The 16,579-nt window shown below is 55.7% G+C and overlaps 4 protein-coding genes across 4 annotated transcripts; 3 read left to right on the top strand and 1 right to left on the bottom strand.

Moving 5' to 3' along the window:
* Nucleotides 1–663: 663 nt before the first annotated feature.
* DCS_06118 (chromosome segregation protein) lies at nt 664–5,612 on the top strand (the record flags this gene model as incomplete). The annotated part of the gene is made up of 2 exons (XM_040803409.1): nt 664–1,080; nt 1,131–5,612. The coding sequence occupies 2 exons, from the start codon at nt 664–666 to the stop codon at nt 5,610–5,612; spliced, it is 4,899 nt and encodes a 1,632-aa protein (XP_040653513.1).
* Nucleotides 5,613–6,813: 1,201 nt separating this feature from the next.
* On the top strand, nt 6,814–9,309 carry DCS_06117 (uncharacterized protein; the record flags this gene model as incomplete). Its single annotated transcript, XM_040803408.1, has 2 exons — nt 6,814–7,320; nt 7,753–9,309. 2 exons carry the CDS (start codon nt 6,814–6,816, stop codon nt 9,307–9,309), a joined length of 2,064 nt encoding a protein of 687 aa, XP_040653512.1.
* Nucleotides 9,310–10,498: 1,189 nt separating this feature from the next.
* On the bottom strand, nt 10,499–12,104 carry DCS_06116 (UV radiation resistance protein/autophagy-related protein 14; the record flags this gene model as incomplete). The annotated part of the gene is made up of 2 exons (XM_040803407.1): nt 10,499–11,367; nt 11,525–12,104. 2 exons carry the CDS (start codon nt 12,102–12,104, stop codon nt 10,499–10,501), a joined length of 1,449 nt encoding a protein of 482 aa, XP_040653511.1.
* A 1,210-nt stretch (nt 12,105–13,314) lies between these two features.
* DCS_06115 (uncharacterized protein) lies at nt 13,315–14,854 on the top strand (the record flags this gene model as incomplete). The annotated part of the gene is made up of 3 exons (XM_040803406.1): nt 13,315–13,804; nt 13,859–13,869; nt 14,363–14,854. 3 exons carry the CDS (start codon nt 13,315–13,317, stop codon nt 14,852–14,854), a joined length of 993 nt encoding a protein of 330 aa, XP_040653510.1.
* Between the last annotated feature and the right edge of the window lie 1,725 nt (nt 14,855–16,579).

Raw genomic sequence — 16,579 nt, 5'->3', positions numbered from 1 at the left:
TACTTGCGGAGTACCGTTCTCCGTACCCGGTGCACCATAAGTACTCCGTACTTCGTATAAGTACTTACTTGTATCTGTACTCCGTACGTACTTACTTACTGTACCTGTCTGTAACGTCGAGCCGACAAGACCCGCACCAAACTGGCGCCCGTTATCGTAGAATGGGCCCAACATGGAATTCCCCGAATGCGTGAGCGGCATGTACTTGCTGTACGGAGTACTTAGTATTATCTACTTACTTACTTACTTGCAAGTAATTATTACTTGTAATCCCTCCTTGTACTTACTCCGTACTTGCTTTCTCTTAAGTAAGTACAGGTAATTACCGTACATGTACTGTACGGAGTACGGTGCTAAGTACTAAGGTATGAAGTACTCCGTACCTACTGCAGCCTCCCCATAAGTACTCCGTAGGTACTGTACTTACTCCGTACTGTACACTTACTTACAACGACGTAAGTACTTGTACTCCGTAATACTTTCCATTTCTCCGTCCAAGCACAGCTGTGCATGCACTTACTCAAGTACATGTAAAACTACTCTGAACTGTTAATTACTTGCATTAATATTCTCTACAGTTCGGAGTAAATGCACTCAAGTACTGTAAGTAGGTGTACTTGAGGAAGCCTAAAAGTACTCCGTACTCAAGTAGGAATTATTAACATGTACCCCGTACCCACACCTGTGCTTCAAGCTGCAGTAAGTACGGAGTACTCCGTACAGTGCTTAATTACTGGCTCGGGGGCGGAGCATCTACCCTTGCCCGAATTGGGAAGTAAACAAAACACGACTCTCACCCATGCCTCGCTTTCGTCGACTTCATTGATTCTCACGACAAACCCCTCCCCCTCCCTCGTGGCCATCAAGATGCCTTCGCCAGCCGAGGTTACGATGCCCGCTATGCGGCGGACTCGGAAATCTATAGGTGCCTACACCGATACGCGAAAGGCCATGGATAAGGAGAACGCAACGGTCGACCTCGGCAGCACGTTGGCCGCCAATCGTAAGAAATCGAGGAGCAAGAGCATGGGACCCGGAGGGCTTGATGCCTTGAAACATGGAAATGGAAACAGGCGAGCGGTACGGTCCGATGAATTCCGAAATGGTGATGTTTCCTAATGATCGTGCAGTCTCTCGCAGCTCCCATCAAGCTTCCACGATCGATCCTCAAGCCAGCCCTAACTTCACCTTTGGAGTTCTTGCCGCTGAAGAAAGCTCCGCAAGGCACAGAACGGGCAGGAAACAACCGCGAGGCAACAACCGCAACCACCTCGAGCAGGCCCGGGGAAGATTCCAATGGCTCCAAGATTGCCATTCGTACAGAGGAGGAACAGCAAGCCGCCGCTCGCGAGAGAGAGGAGCGCGAGAGGCGAGATGCGCGTCGCAAATCACTGGCCAACCGGAGAGTTTCCTTTGCGGCCGAGGCAACGCTTCACACATTTCATGAAGTCGAAGAAATGCAGGACTCGACAACGTCGACAGACTCGACCAGGAGAGCTTCCTCGTTGGCACGATCCTCCCTCGGCGGTTCTGTTGCTGGTACGAGTGAAGAGACGTTCGGATCCCAGGGAGACAGCATACCTCAATCGCCAGACGACCAGAAGAATCTCCACGAACGCAAACGAAGACGGAGCTCCGGCTTGCCCCCAATTCAATTTGGCGGCGCCGACGACGACACAATCGCATCAACCATATATAGCTCCGACTCGGAGCCCGCGGATGCCGTGGAGGATATTGAAGAAGATGAGGAGGAAGAAGCGTCCAGCAGCGACTCCGATGACGGAACAATGATGACAATCGAAGCGGAGGAGATGACCGGCGTCTCAGTCGCATCGGAACGGTCGGTGGCGACGGGTGAGGACTCCACACTTGATGAGGCACTGAGAATGGCCGCTCATCGAGCCGGCACCCAACGTTCGGGGAGCCAGGCAGACGACGAGCTCGATGACGGAGAGGAGGCTATACCTTCCTTTGGATGGATTAAGAAGCCCGGCCAATCGACGAACGCCTCGGCAGCCAGTGGAACCTCAACTCAACAACCTCACCATATTTACGAGGAAGAGGGCGATGGTGAAACGGAAATGGAGATGGACGTGGACGTGGATGTGGACATGGAAATGACGCATGCGGTTGGGCGAATCCTTAGGCCATCACGGAACATGAAGCAGGATCAAGATGGAGAAATGTCCATGGACGTAACGCAAGCTTATGGTGGCATACTCGACACCCCCACAGGGCCGCGCCATGCAGATACATCGGGCGAACAGGAGGAAACAACCGCCGACGATGCGACGATGGAGTTTACTACCATTTTCGGTGGCATCCATCGCCCGCGAAGCCCAGTTCAAGACGACATCGCCGACAACGAGGACATGTCGATGGAGCTGACCACTGTCATGGGCGGCGTGCTCGGTAGAACGAAGGGGAAGAACGAACCGGCCAGCCGACGACGCTCCCTTCGCCGCCTGTCCAAGATGAGCAGAGATGATGATGCTATGGATCTGACGGTTGGTGTTGGCTGTATCATGAACAACGACAGCTCTTCAAGCCGCGATGCCCTCGAAGACGATGCGACGATGGGCATGGACATGACCGCTGCCGTTGGGGGAATCATCATGGACAATCAGACAACTCCCCACACCCCGACCAGGCGATCAATGGACGAAGCGGTGGAGGGAGAAAATGGTTCAATAGGCACACCTGCAGAGGCGGCGTCACTGGTATCACCCTCGAGGAGCTCTCCGAGGAGGCTACCGGCCATCCAGCAGGCTGGGGCATCGCCGGAACGCGACGAATTATTCGCTTTTCGGGGCCACGGACTACGTCGCAGTATTGTCGATTCATCGCAAGGCGTACCAAAGTCTGACCTGTTATCGCGGACCCCGTCGCCTGCAAAATTGTCGACGCCCAAGAGGACGCCAGTTTCTGCGAACAAGGCTGTGGCTGCATTAGATATGAAAACCCAAAGGTCACGGACTCCGTCACCAGTCAAGCCGTCGACGCCTAAGCAGGTACCAGCATCTGCAGACAAGGCTGTAACGGCATCGCAGACGGCGAGTCTACGATCACGGACTCCATCACCTGTCAAGCTGTCGACGCCTAAGCGGGCACCAGAGTCTGCGAACAAGGCGGCAACGGCATCGCTGATGGATAGCCCACGATCGCGGACTCCGTCCCCCGTCAAGTTGTCGACGCCCAAGAAAACGCCGGCATTCAGCAACCAGCATGATGCGACGGCCGCGCAGATGACGAGTCCACGATCAGGTTCACGGAAGAAACCGCAGGCCGATATGGCGGTGACAACGCCGTCGTCGGCAAAACGGGCCAGCCGACAGAGAAACTCCCTGTTCGAGCACAATGCTGTCACTGGCACCAGGACGCCGACGATTATCCTGAGCCCACAAAGGCGGGAGCTCTCAGGCCTCGGGGCGGACCGTTCAGGCCTTGGATCTCCACAAGTGGCCGCTTTGTTTGACCGCCGGGGTTCCCTCGGCGAATCCTCAAGTAGCTTTGTGCTAGGGAGGCGAACGGTGGCCTTTGAAGATCCAAACGAACCGGCGGAAGAGGATTGTGGAGAAAGGCAAGAGGGGGATAGCAAAGAAAGCCGAGGCAAGATCATGGAACGAGAGACGGACGGATGCCAAGAGGACAAAGATGCGACGTTCAACTTGCGGGAAATGATCAACAGTCTCAGCCCTAAGCGGAAGCCTCTAAAGGGCAGAAAGAGCCTTCACGTGGGAAGCGCCATGGGTCTCTTGGGCAAGCGTCCGGCCGAGTTGGATGACGAAGAAGCGGAGGATGACGAGACGGGCAAGCGGCTCAAGGGGCGCCAGGAGAGTCCGGTGAAACGGATCAAACTACAGCAACCGCCATCGAAAGCCGAGACGACAGGACGGCTCACGAGGTCGGCTCGGAAGAGCCTCGAGCATGGCGACAGCAGAATGGCCTCGTCACCGTCGTCGCCGCTCAGTGGGCATGTCAACGCACTTCGGGTGAAGGATGGCGATGCCATGGACGAGGTCGGCTTCCACAACTCGCGAGGCAACGACGGTGCAAGTCTCGAGGAAGGAGAGGAAAAGATTCATCTGCAAGACTTTTTGGACATGACATCGATACGGTTCATGGAATTGACAACGACCAAACGCCGTCACACCATCGCACCCGGAAGCCTACAGGATGGCACGGCGGCCGAGGGCGATGACGGCTGGTGCCTGGAGCGCTGCGTTGTTGCGGGCGCCTGCACGGTACCGATGCTCGAGCTGTACCAGCATTCGTGCCGCGAGCTGAAGAAATACATATCGGAAGGGCGGCGTATGGTCAAGGAGATTGAAAACGACACGTTCGAGGAGAACCCCCCCTTGTTCCGAGAGTACATCTCGGCCAGCCCGGATGTCAAGGCGCTCATGGACAATCAGTTCAAGAATGTCAAGTCTCACGCGAGGCTGTTGAGCAAGGCCATGTGGTACGAGTGGAGGATGAAGCTGCAGGACGGTCTCAAGGAAGGCCTAATCAACATTGCCGAAGGGATGACGAAGGATAATCAGGTGCTGCAGCAGCAGGAAGACTTGCTGGCAGGCGTGCTCCCGGACGTCGTTGCGCGCCATCAAGCCCTGGAAGAGGAATGCGGCAACCTCGAGGAGGCAGCCCAGGAACTGGCCGATTGCGATCCCGCGGAGCTCGAGGCTGCTCGGAAGGAACTGAGCAGGGTCGAAAGCGATATCGCGGAGAAGAAGAAGCTCATCAGCGAGCTCCGACAGGCATTGGAGAAATCAACGTCCGACGTGGAAGCGCTGCGTGAGCGGAAGCAAGAATGCGTCCAAGACATTGAAAAGTCGGAACGGACACGAGAGGAGTGCCGTGGCTGGACAATCGGCGAAGTCAACGCGCTGAAAGGTATGCCGGCCATCCCCCTGATTCCTGCTTTGATCGGGGTGCATTTCGCTGACAGGAGCACGTTAGATGGCGTCGACACGATCGAAAGGCAACACGGCTGGGCCGTCACGGGACTGACCGGAACGACACTTTCGATGACGTACCGGCGAGAGACAGAAGTCGTGTTCGACGTTGCCTCGTTCCAGCCTCACCAGCCAAGCTGCCAGATCGACCTTTGGTACATTGCGGATGAGCGAGAGCACAAAAGTCAGGCGCCGAGGAGGGCGGAGAGGGAAGTGCTCCTTCAGTGCATACGCGATCACATCCGAGCATTGCCTCAAGGCCAGACCAAGATCCGCCACCTGCTGGACGAAGTTCGTGACGGCTGGGACAAGGCGCGTCTGGTGTCATCGCGTATCAATCGCGTACATGTCACCTTCCCGACGACGGTCATCAAGACATCTGACTCGAGCGTGGCCATGACGAGCTCGCTGCTGTTGCCGCCCATCGAGACGAGGGTGGAGGTCACTTTGCATCTGCACGGCCGCAGCACCGCCGACAGGATGGACGTGGGAATCTCGGCCGAGGCGAAGGTGGTGTATGGTGAGCATTTCAACCTCGCCAAGATTGTCGAATTCCTGATGGCGAGGATTGGCCCATCCGTGACGACCGAGGGCGAGGATTGGAGCAAGGTGATGGTGGAATTGCAGCAGAGGTTGATTGCGAGAGGAAAGAAGTAGCTGGCCGGGGGCGGCCCAATGTGTTTTTACGATTGATGACGAAAACAATGACGACGATGACGGACTGGCTTTCTACAATACCACATGGCTAGCTACTTATTATTATTTTTACTTATTTTATATCACCTTCGGGGATGGGCTGGTGCTTTCTTTTGGACTGGTTGTCTGTGGTCTGGCAATGAAGTTGTTACACATGTGCGACAAATGGACGTGAATTGAATGCATTGTTGTACCAAGACATGCCGCATCAGTGAAGATCCAACAAGCGCTCCCTGTATTAATAAACGCATCCCCTGTGCTCTGAGATGTGCGTCTGCTGTGTTCCCCCAACGATCCTGTGCTGTCGACCTGAACTTGCAGAGCCTCGCCTCGGATCGGCCATAAGCAACTCAACAAACCTATACGCACGTCGAAACCAAGGGCCTCACTCTCTCTGCCGCGTCATATTCCTCACGTACATGCTGTGTGTGCTGATGGCCATGCGCTGAGAAAGCAGAGTGGTGCAGTGTGGTGGTGGTTTCGTTTCGCGTTTGCGAACATTTTGCAGCCGCCTGCAAAGTAACAAACGACCTTGCGGCGAGACGCGGCGGACCAGTCGGTTTATTTTCGGCGTACCCAGAAACGGGGAGGACGTTTGTTCTCGAAACCGGCTGTATAACTCGTTGGCCGCCTCTGTTGGTTGGCTTGAAGGGTGTTGCGCCCGTTGCGCCGGCTTACCGATCCTGGATCTCGGTCGGCTGCGCTCCTCCAACTCGATAGGCCTTGGCAGACCATATCGCGGTGATGCGGCGGTAGTTGAGTCGTCTCCCTGGTCCATAATTGAACCCATTATCCAGTTCCTAACCGAGCCTTCAAACCATTGTCGCCGACAGCATTCGTCTCAACTCGACACTGTTCTTGTGTGGTTGACTGGCAACCGTTTGCTTCCTCGACCTCAAATTCACTCACCTCTTTCCAGTATCCGAAAAGCCTAGATGGCCATGGGGAGTACCCAGTCGAAAATCCATCCCTCTAATTCATTCAGTTCTGCACGGCCGCATCATAGCAACTCTCCCAATGACCCGTGATCCTCCGCTCGACTCTCCGTCGACACATCCGTTCCGACAGTCGCATGTTTCCATCGTGGACCAGCTTTGCCGTCAGCTTCGAAGCCATCTACCTCTCTTTCATGATATCATTCATCTTGATAGATCCGCGCAAGATGAATTCCATCGTCTCCTTCGGTGGTAAGGCGGTGTTCATCGTCACCATGGCGATGTTGCACTGCCTTGTCGTTGGCACCATCATCACCATCTCCTTCCAGCTTGCGTGCATCATCAGGGAATTGCTTGCTCTGGTACGTGTCTGGACCGATTGGATGGCCACCCTTTTCTCGAGCATTCCCGCCTTGCTACCGGAACCTCTCCTACACTGCTTCGAGATCTTGGTTGTCTCTCCTCTCCGTGGCTGTCGACTCATCATGGTGGCTTGGTCCGCCAGAGTCATCGGCGTCGATACTGCCGCCGATGTAAGCGTCAGAGGGTGGACAAACGAAGTCTGCAATGCCGTCTGTATGTTCGTTTTTTCCGAACTCGCCTCTCTGACCTTTACGCTCATCGACCATCTCGATCATGCCCTCTCGGAGGACGAGGGGATGGACCGCGCCGATAGGAAGCGAACGACCGCCGAGGCCTCTTTCCGGTCCCCTGCGAGTAAAGCTCTTGGGCTGGTAAGGGCTGATCTCATAGGATGCATGCGAAGTGAGAATGAATGCAAGTCGACCCGGGTCGGGCGATATGGTACTCGGCTTCCCGCAAACAAGAGCCACCCTCAACAAGTGTCTTGTTTTGTTCCGGAAGCCAACTACCCACAGAAGAAGACTTTTGATCATCCCATCAATGATAACAAGCGAGATGTGATCTCTCCGCGCCTTCGCACGAGGGAAACGAGATCGTTGCTGCACGGAAGCTCCCGGAAAGAAACCGAGCAATCTGTAAGTCGACATAGACCGGTCAGATACGAATACAACCGTGAGGGATTGAGACGCAAGAAACTGGCGAACTCAAACAGCGCAATCAGTAAAGGGTTGTCCAAGAATGGTAGCAAACCAAGCTTTCACCCTTCACCACCACCATTGGCACATGCCACCGAAGAACCGAAGGAGGACTCTACCGAGCGCCGGAGTGAAGTTGGAGAGCTCGAATTCGAAGTCGTAGACGAGGGAGAGGATCAGCAGACGCTCCGTCTACAGCTGGGTGGCGAGGACACACACCTCTATCCAGGAGGCCGGTTTGACAAGGAGACCTCGTACGAGGAGCATCTGCTGGACCATGTCCTTCGGACACGCCGTGCCACTTTTTCCATCAGTCCAACACAGCCGGCATGGGAGAACTCCATGATGGAGTGGGAGAGCACCGGAGTGTCACTCACCTTGAGCGTCCCTCCTGTCGACGAGGGTTGGGAGTTGATGGACCTTGATGATGCCTGCCAGCTGCACAGCTCTCACCAGCGGCTCCAGGAGACGCCCGGCGCAGCCGAGATAGTGAAGATTGAGTGCTCTGCGGCGTGCGAAAGCGACGCCCTTCTCGACCAGTACTTGAATCTCCATAACCCATCTCTCACCGCCGACGAGGCGCGCGCTGCCGGACCGGCACCTCGCAGCGAAGATTTGTATGGAGTCAAAAATGAGAGCATGCCTGATGTTGGCACTTTGCCGCCATCGGCCTTCCTGACTGTTGATGACGTGCATCACGTCTTTAACGAGATCGTTAATGCCTTTTCCATATTGACGCTGAGCTCTGAGAATGACGCTTCCGCATCCGTCGCTGCCGCCAGAGTCGCGCTGGCCAACACACCGACGTCGGTTCCAGACGACAGGCTGGCCGTGACGAAGGCTGTTCCAGACCCTATCGACGAGTTTTTCGCCGCTGGAGTGGAGAGACGAACGTTGGACGATTTTCTCGTGGTTTTAGACGACAACCTCCCCGTCTGGACACCGCCGAAAGGGGACTCAGAGGGCAGAGCAGATAGGCAAGACGTGAGCCCCTCGGTCCTAGGCGGCTCTGCCTTGCCCGTCCAGGAACAAGAAACGCAAGCCAAGGAAGTGTCTATCGTAGAGACCAAAGCGACACCGGAAGTTGCCCCCGAGAGTCTGTCGTTGGAGGAGCCGATTGACTGGGCCGCACTCTTGGAGGAAGACTTTGAGACTGTGTGGACAGCTGCCGAGGCGGAGGCGGCGCCGGCACCTCTCGTTCCCTACAACTACGTTCCATCGATTAGTTTCGCCAGCATACCGACAACTGAGCCGTTGCGTATCAAGCTCCAGGACCCATCGGGGGTACAGCTAAAGGGCAAGGGAGGGAGCGAGGACGCCAAGGAGGCGGCCAAGACGAAAGAAGACACACCGGGAAGCAATCCCACGCCTCGTCGTATCGACTCCCAGCCAAGTGCAGAATCCCCGGCCCAAGTCGTCTTCGTGGCAGGTGATGACGACGCTCGGCCGAAATCTCCCAAAGAACTGGTCAGCAAGCTTTTGGCAGGACCGAATGCAACTTCGACAGACACCGCCGCATCATCGTCGTCGCTGTCCAGCCAGCAGGGCCTGGCACCGGACACAACGGGCGCAGCAAGCAATCCAAGCGAGAGCGCCTTGAAGCTCAAAAAGCAGGTGGAACGCAGAAGGAGGAAACCCCCGAGCTTGTTTATCAAGCGGAGGTAGAGTATCGAAGCTGGCCTCGTCCCGTAGTCGCCCACTTTCGAGGGCCGTGGCCGTTGCCGGTCGGGTGCTGTGGAGGCCGACAAAGGTTGGAGATGTCGTTTCTCGAAAACTACAGTCGATGACGGTGAAGGAGTGACAATGCTCGCCTCGACCGTGGATGCCCGCACACAGGGCTGTGGTTGCAGTGCATCAGGTGTCGTCGTCGTTGAATGAGTGACGGACAAGTTTGTTGGTTGAGGTTAACGTAGGGCGCCGTAAAGGTCGACGAGCGCCTGAGGATCGACAGAACCATGGAGAGGTATCGAGGATCAGGTCTGTACGAGCCACTGCCGCTGGATGGAGGAGAATCATCGGAGCTGAGGAGGAGGACGGATGGCAGGGCACGCATCGACATCTTGGCTGCTGGACAGATGAATGCTTGATGTTTGTTGACTTGCTGCAGGCGTTGTATTATTGGATTATTTTGCATCAGATTCTCTTGATTTTGGGTTGGGGAGATGTGCTTCTTTGGGACGAATTTTGGCGGTTTATCAATTCAATCGCGCCTCGCATCCGCTGTCTTCTACCTCCCATCTCCGTCCACAGTCAGGCTCGGATCATGAGGTATGGGTGAGGTGAAACACGTTACCTGCTCTGGAGACGAGTCCGAGCCTGAAACGACTCAGATAGTGCAGGGTGATGTCCACTTCGATGACTGGCTCATCCTTTGACCGGCACCATTGTCGCGTTCATGGTCATCTTGCGAAAAATGCCAACAGACGGTGTACTGTGTAGTGCATTGCCAGGAGAAGTTCATCACGATGAGCCTAATCGGTGGGGAAACCGGATAAGAGGACGCGGCATAGTTGTTGGGGCGGGGTGACGACCAAAAGATACTCAACCATCTAACCTAGCACAGATGACAGTGATGCCCAACAATGATCGAAGCCACTGACCTGCCGACAGTAGAAGCTACAGTCTAGCTCTACAAAGAAAACCCGACGCCTGAAGCAGGTGAACGAAGCACCATTCGCTGGACGACTTGGCCAGACACTGCTGCGGCTGGAAAGTCACATACGATGCCCCGGTCAGAAATGACTTGACCGCACAAACATGGCTAGATTTCAGCAGCGAGACGATCAAGCTCTGCTCTCCGTCATTCGACTCTCAGCTCGGGTGGCATCGAAGAGTCTGGCAAGGTCACGTTACGTCACGCCCTTGGCTTCACTTTCGTCCAACCGTTCGAGCCTGTACGGGGTAATGCCTTTCCTCCCTGATCCCTCAGCTTGTCGATGATGGCATGCGATTTACCCTTTGTCGTCCAGTCGTGGTTCGGCGCTTCATCGGGTTTCCAAGCCTCGTCGTCGAGAACTTCCCAGTCGACACCGGCCGCATCTCCGAGCAGCTTCTTCTTCAGCTTGTCCGCCAGCTTCATGGGGCTCGGCAACTTGAATGTTCGAACAAACTCCGTCCCTTCGACGCCGCCGAGATAATAATACATGGTGCCGTGAGAGTATCGGCCGATCCAGTTCGACGGCGAGCTTGCGACATCGACCGACCCATCATGCCCATGCCCGCCTTGGTTGGCCGTCTTGACGGGCAATCTGACGTACGCCTGCAGCTGAGAGCTGAGAACAAAGGTGTAGAGATTGCGGCCAATGTGACAGATGTCTTCGAAAGAGTCCTTGTCGCCGATGGATACGCCTTGACAGCTGCAGAGCCAGGCGATGTCGTACGCCAGCAACGTGACGCCCTCGAGGAAGAATGAGTACATGGCCGGGTCATCTTTGGATAGCTGGGCGGGGGGCTTGTCGACGAACAAGGGACGGGGGCGAGGGACATGCTGGGTGTCGGAATCGCGGGCATGGGCCGAGGAAGGCGTCGTGACGGGTCCAGAGGAGAAAGGGAGAGGAGGACGATGCCGGTACGAGCTGGCGAGGCTGAAGATGGTCGGATGGGGGTAGTCGCCATGCGGGAGCGTTATCTCGGCCGGGAGACGGACGGCGAGATAGTGAGAGACGAGAAGGAGAATGTGGGCGACGTGGGCGAGGGAAGTCGAGATGACTTCGGGAGCGAGTGCTGTGGATCAAGGTCAGAATCGATACCAGAAACAGGACCGCTCGCCGCTTCCGAGGAATGGTGCGTGCTCCGGCGTCGGATGTCATGACACAGTGGAGGAAGCGGAAGAGGAGAACGACAACGAGGGCGAGGGGGAGACGACCGAGATTAGACGTACAGTCCATGCTTGTCAGATCCACGACTGGGATCTTGCCAATGTGATAGTCGTAGCGTGACGTGTTGCTCTTTCTCGTGCGCTTCAGGCCGTAAAGCCGGATGGCCTCGGTGCAGAGAAAGGAGCGAGTCCTGGCGGTGTCCTCGGCGCACTGCGACCACCGGAAGCTGGCCATCTGGATCGACTTGTCCATTTCGTGCTGCTGTTTGGCCCAGCGCTCCTGGAGGCCGTCGGAAACGGAGGCGAGATCGGATCGGCGCCGGGCCAGAGCCGTCGTTCTCGCCTTGATCTCCTCCTTGGCGGACCGGATCTCGTCCCTGAGCTTGTCGGCGGCGGCGAGGATCTGGCTCGTCCGGTCTTCGACAAGGCGCTGCTTCGCAAGAGAGAGCTCGACGGCGTCTTTGGAGGACTTTGCACCATCCGCCGACAAGAGACCATGGATCTGCTCCTGGAGCCTCTCGTTCTCCAGAAGAAGATGCACATTCTCGATTCGCCCCGGGTAAATACGGTTCCGGGCATCGACGGGGCAGAGAAAGGGTAGGCGGTGGGCATCGTAGCCGCGACGGCAGATGTCACATTCCATGACGAAAATGAGGCTCGATCTTGTCCGATGTCGTCACCGGGCGCCGCCGCTGGTGGAGAGATGGGGAGGCCGGCCTGGCTGTGAGAGGTTAGATGGGGGGGGGAAGGCAATGCATGTTGTTACAAAAAAAAACACAAGACAGTTTGAGAGCAAGAGAGGACGGTGAATTATCGTGGTTGTGTCGGCATGATGTTCCAACGGGTTGGGCAGGGCAGATGACGTGAAGTATCGTCCAGCTTGTCTCGTGGTTTGATGGAAATAGCACCTGCTAGTGGCCTACTAGGCTACTTTAGTGGAGGTACAGGCAACCGCCAAGTGCATGTACAGAGGACGCAGGCGGCCTTTGGGGGTAGGCAAGTACAGTACTAGGTACCGACTTGGTGCATTTTCCACCCATCACTACCTAGTAATTGTTACTAGTTGAACTCGGTACATTCTTGAAGGTGCTGTAGGTGCAATAGTGTGTGTGCCCAGGGCGGATTCATGAGCAGATGATACCAGAAAGAGCGGTATTACTTGGCTGTTGTTCATGTACGAGTACTGATGAGTACTTTGTAATTGTGCCAGTTCAAATGCCAGATGCTTACAGTACATGTACTTTGCGTGGAACTACCTGTACTTTGCGTGAAACTACCTGTACTTTGCGTGAAACTACCTGTACTTTGCGTGGAACTACCTGTACAGTACTTTGCGAGGAACTACCTGTACTTTACGTGGAACTACCTGTACTTTGCGTGGAACTACTGTACATACGTACTTATACTTTGATGTGGAGACCTCCATGTACTTGTAAGCAAGTGTATGTATGTGCTTGTCAGTGTAAGTACCTACATGTACTCCGTTGGTACTAAGAACATAGCACATCACCACCTACCACCAGGTCTGGTACATGTACGGTACAGTACAGTACTAGGTACTGAACCAACTATTAGGTACCTACGGAGTACAGTACTTACAGTACTAGAAGTTCCACTACTCGTAGGCACCTACTTACCACCTTCTAATCGACTTCCCATCGTGTTGCAGGCACGTTCTCTACGAGTTCACATCGATTCGATGCGCGCTCCAAGCTACAATTTCCTACTGCTACACTTCCTGGTGCTGGACAAGAGCCCGCACGTCGAGTTCAAATCTAGTGCGAGAGCACTCTAGCCGTTCCATTTCCTACACACAACGGCAAGCAACTGAGAATTGCCACCGTATCCTATTCATGGCCATGCCATCCTCCACGGGGCCTCTGACCGGCGACAAGCCTGCGACGGCGACCCCCGAGGACGAGGAGAAAAGCGTGCAGCTGGATGCTCTTGCGGATGTCGTCGAGAGCCGCTCGCAATCGGAAGCGAGGACGCCTGAGCCGTCGGATCACCAGCGAAGCCCCAAGTCAGATGCGTCGAGCACTCCCGGCCATCTCCCGCCATTCGACTGGGACGATTTTGAGGCGAGGTACGAGAAGGCGTTGCAAGCAGCAGATGCTCGCGAGAGGGAGATCATGAAGGAAGCAGAAGGCCTATCCAAGGTAGCAGACGTCCAGGATGCCGTCTTTTGTTTTCTCGGATTCCGAACTGACGCAAAGCAGTACTTCCAAGCTTGGGCCGCCGCCGCTTCATCGCATGACGATGCCCGGGCCGTGAAGAGGCTCCGGACTAGACAGCGATTCGTCAACCTTTCGGAGGAAAAGGCCGTCCAGAAGCAGCAACACTGTAAGTGCGCCCGTCATTGTGCAGACGTGGGTGTCAGCCTAACTCTCTGAACAGACGAAGAAGTCGTGCGAGCTTTCGAGAGCGCCCTGGCGCTATTGCAGGCCAAGTGAGGCCGGCCGCCATTCCGTTACGCGGGGCAGAAGTGATGGACAAAGGTGACGGCTTTGACCAATTCTGTCTCGTATAAATAACGGTCCGTGTTGCATGCAAACCAGCGTGATTCTCCAGACCACCAATCCTTCCCTCATTGCAAGCGGCGACGCGCAGGCTGGTTCGGGGCACGTGACAGCGCGCTTAGGCATCAACGACACCCGACACCAACACCACTCAACACCACTATTAATTAGCACATACCTTTTCGCGCCACATAATTTGGAGCGGCGCTCTCTTCAACCCCAGGCTCCGACACCAACACAACTGGCCAGCAAAATATGAATCAAAGACTGGAGCAGGCCTGGGAATGTAAAATACCACCAAGCGGACCGTCCATCACCGATGTTGGTCTCTTTTCCATTCACACAGCTTGCACATGCTGGTCCCGCGACTAATGTCGCGCAGGATGATTTGGCAGAGTTCTTCCACGGCCACTTCAGCGAAGAGGCCATTGCCAATTTCGGGAGCACGTTTGTGAATCCGGCAAACTTCTTCCAGTCGCATGATTCCGTCGATATCAATGATGCGGGGGCGGCAGAGGAAGAAGAGGATGATCTAGGATACTACGAGGATGGTGTCCGCCGTACCTTGACCGATGGTGAAATCGAGTTCTTCCGGCAGTCAGAACTGAGGGAATTGCGCCGACGAGAGTTGGGCTTGGATGCGCATCAGAAAGCAGCGACTCCTCGGGAGGGCATATCCTACGATGGTGCCGGCGAGACGCCACCCCAGCAGCAGCAGGAGTCGACAAGTCAGCAGTCGGCCATGCGACGCGGCAGCAGCAAAGCGAAGAAAAGGAAGGGCGGCAAGAACGTCCGACATGAACCGAAGCCAGATTTGCGCAAGCGAACCTGGGATGTCGTCGAAAAGGGACTAGACACGCTCGACTACGACTGAGGAGGGCGGGAACGACGGCATATGAACGCACGCACCAGTTCGGCGCCCATCCGAGACGCGGTCTTGCAGGCCGCCCGGCGAATCTTCCAAGGACTAGGAGAGCTCGCGGTGTCTCTACCTCTGTCGAGTCATATTGGTGACGCAGCACAGTCGAGTACGTTGATACCCCGGACAACCCCCCCCCCCCCCCGATGTCATGATGAAAACCTTTGTATCGTCATCCTTAGTCAGATCAAGCTTGGAGACGGAGGATCTGTCGGTTCATTTGATGGGGACGTCTCGCAATCTCGACGTGATGAGCAATCAATCTTCTCTCTGAGCCACATCATCTTCCTTCCCATCACACGTCTGGCCCTGAGGCACCCTGGGAGAGTGGCGCTGACTACATCATGCAGGAAACGAGGCGAATTGCCATTGTTGGCTCCTGTGTGCCGAGGACAGCTCTTCTGCAAAGATATCACTGACTCACGAGGCCTGGCGTGTTGCAAGTAGGACAACTGCATGTGCCGCTTGCACGTATTGGCCGACATGCTGTCGCTTGTTAGCGTGGCAGCGACGGTGAAATTCGGTGATGGTGTGATCCGAGGGAGGCCGCTTCAGGAAGAACGCAGCGCAATTTACAGTGGTTACAGGCACACATTGTGTTAGTGCACGCGTTAGTACGCACCAGCAGCAGCGCTAGTTGGTTTCCGGGCCGCAACGTCGAAAACAATCAAAAGTCGTTAAAGACGCAGGGAGAAGCGTCGCGTTGCAAATGAAGCCGATTCCTCTCGTTACGTTGCGCATTTGCATATGATGAAAAATTGCCAGATCGCTTGTAAAGTGTGTATGCACTTGGGTATGCTGTAGCCTGTACTTGGAGAATGCCATCCTTGATTTGCATGCTATCGTACTTGGTAATTAGCGCTCATAGAGGGGTCGCAAAGGCCTGCAATGAGCGCTGTCAGATTACTAGTATCTACTGTACAGCACAACAAAGTAATACTTACCTAGTACCTACAGTACTCCGTACAGTACATAGCACTCTGCCGTACGAGACAACGGGGCTCGTCGCTGATTCGTGGTCTCGTCACCCACATGGCGTCGTTCAGCGGTAGCCTCGCACGGATCCGTCCGCAAACACTGCAGAGGCCCAGCAGCTTCGTTGCGATTGCGGTGCTCCCAGTACCAAGTAATTACAGTAATAATTAATAACTAGTACTGACGAACCCGGGCGCTCTGTCGACGAATCTGCCAGAGCCAATTGCAGCCGCGGGATTGCGGGAGAAAAAGCGGGGGGGCGATTTTCCATCACTTCTTGGGGTGGTTCAGGAGGCCTGAAGGCGAGAAAAGGCCTGCTGACAGCCTAAAGGGCAGCGTCCCAGCGCCCCTAGTTGCGGCCTACAGCGCCCTACAGCGCCCAACATCCCCCAGCCCCGGCCCCAGCAAAGCCCCCGCCGCCTTGGTTTCTTATCTTATCCCGCCCTGCGCTTTTGGCTCAGCTCGGCCGAGAGGATTGGCTCACCATCCCTTCTTCACCACACGAGGCCTTCAAGCTCGTCAGGCTCCCTCCCCCTCCCCCCCCTCCCCCTCTCCCCTTCTCCCCCTCTTCACTCCTCAAAATCAAACGGCCCGGCCGCCACCGACGTCTCGCGATTGCGTCGTCGTTCGCCCGCCGACCCCTTCTTCCCCGTCCTCGACCGATTTCCTTCCTCGTCCCACTCTCGCAGCTGCGAGCGGCACGCC

This window comes from Drechmeria coniospora, chromosome 03, assembly GCF_001625195.1.
Source record: "Drechmeria coniospora strain ARSEF 6962 chromosome 03, whole genome shotgun sequence".
Classification (NCBI taxonomy): Eukaryota; Fungi; Ascomycota; class Sordariomycetes; order Hypocreales; family Ophiocordycipitaceae; genus Drechmeria; species Drechmeria coniospora.
Note: the sequence above shows the minus strand (reverse complement) of the source record. Positions and strands in the feature narration are given on the sequence as shown.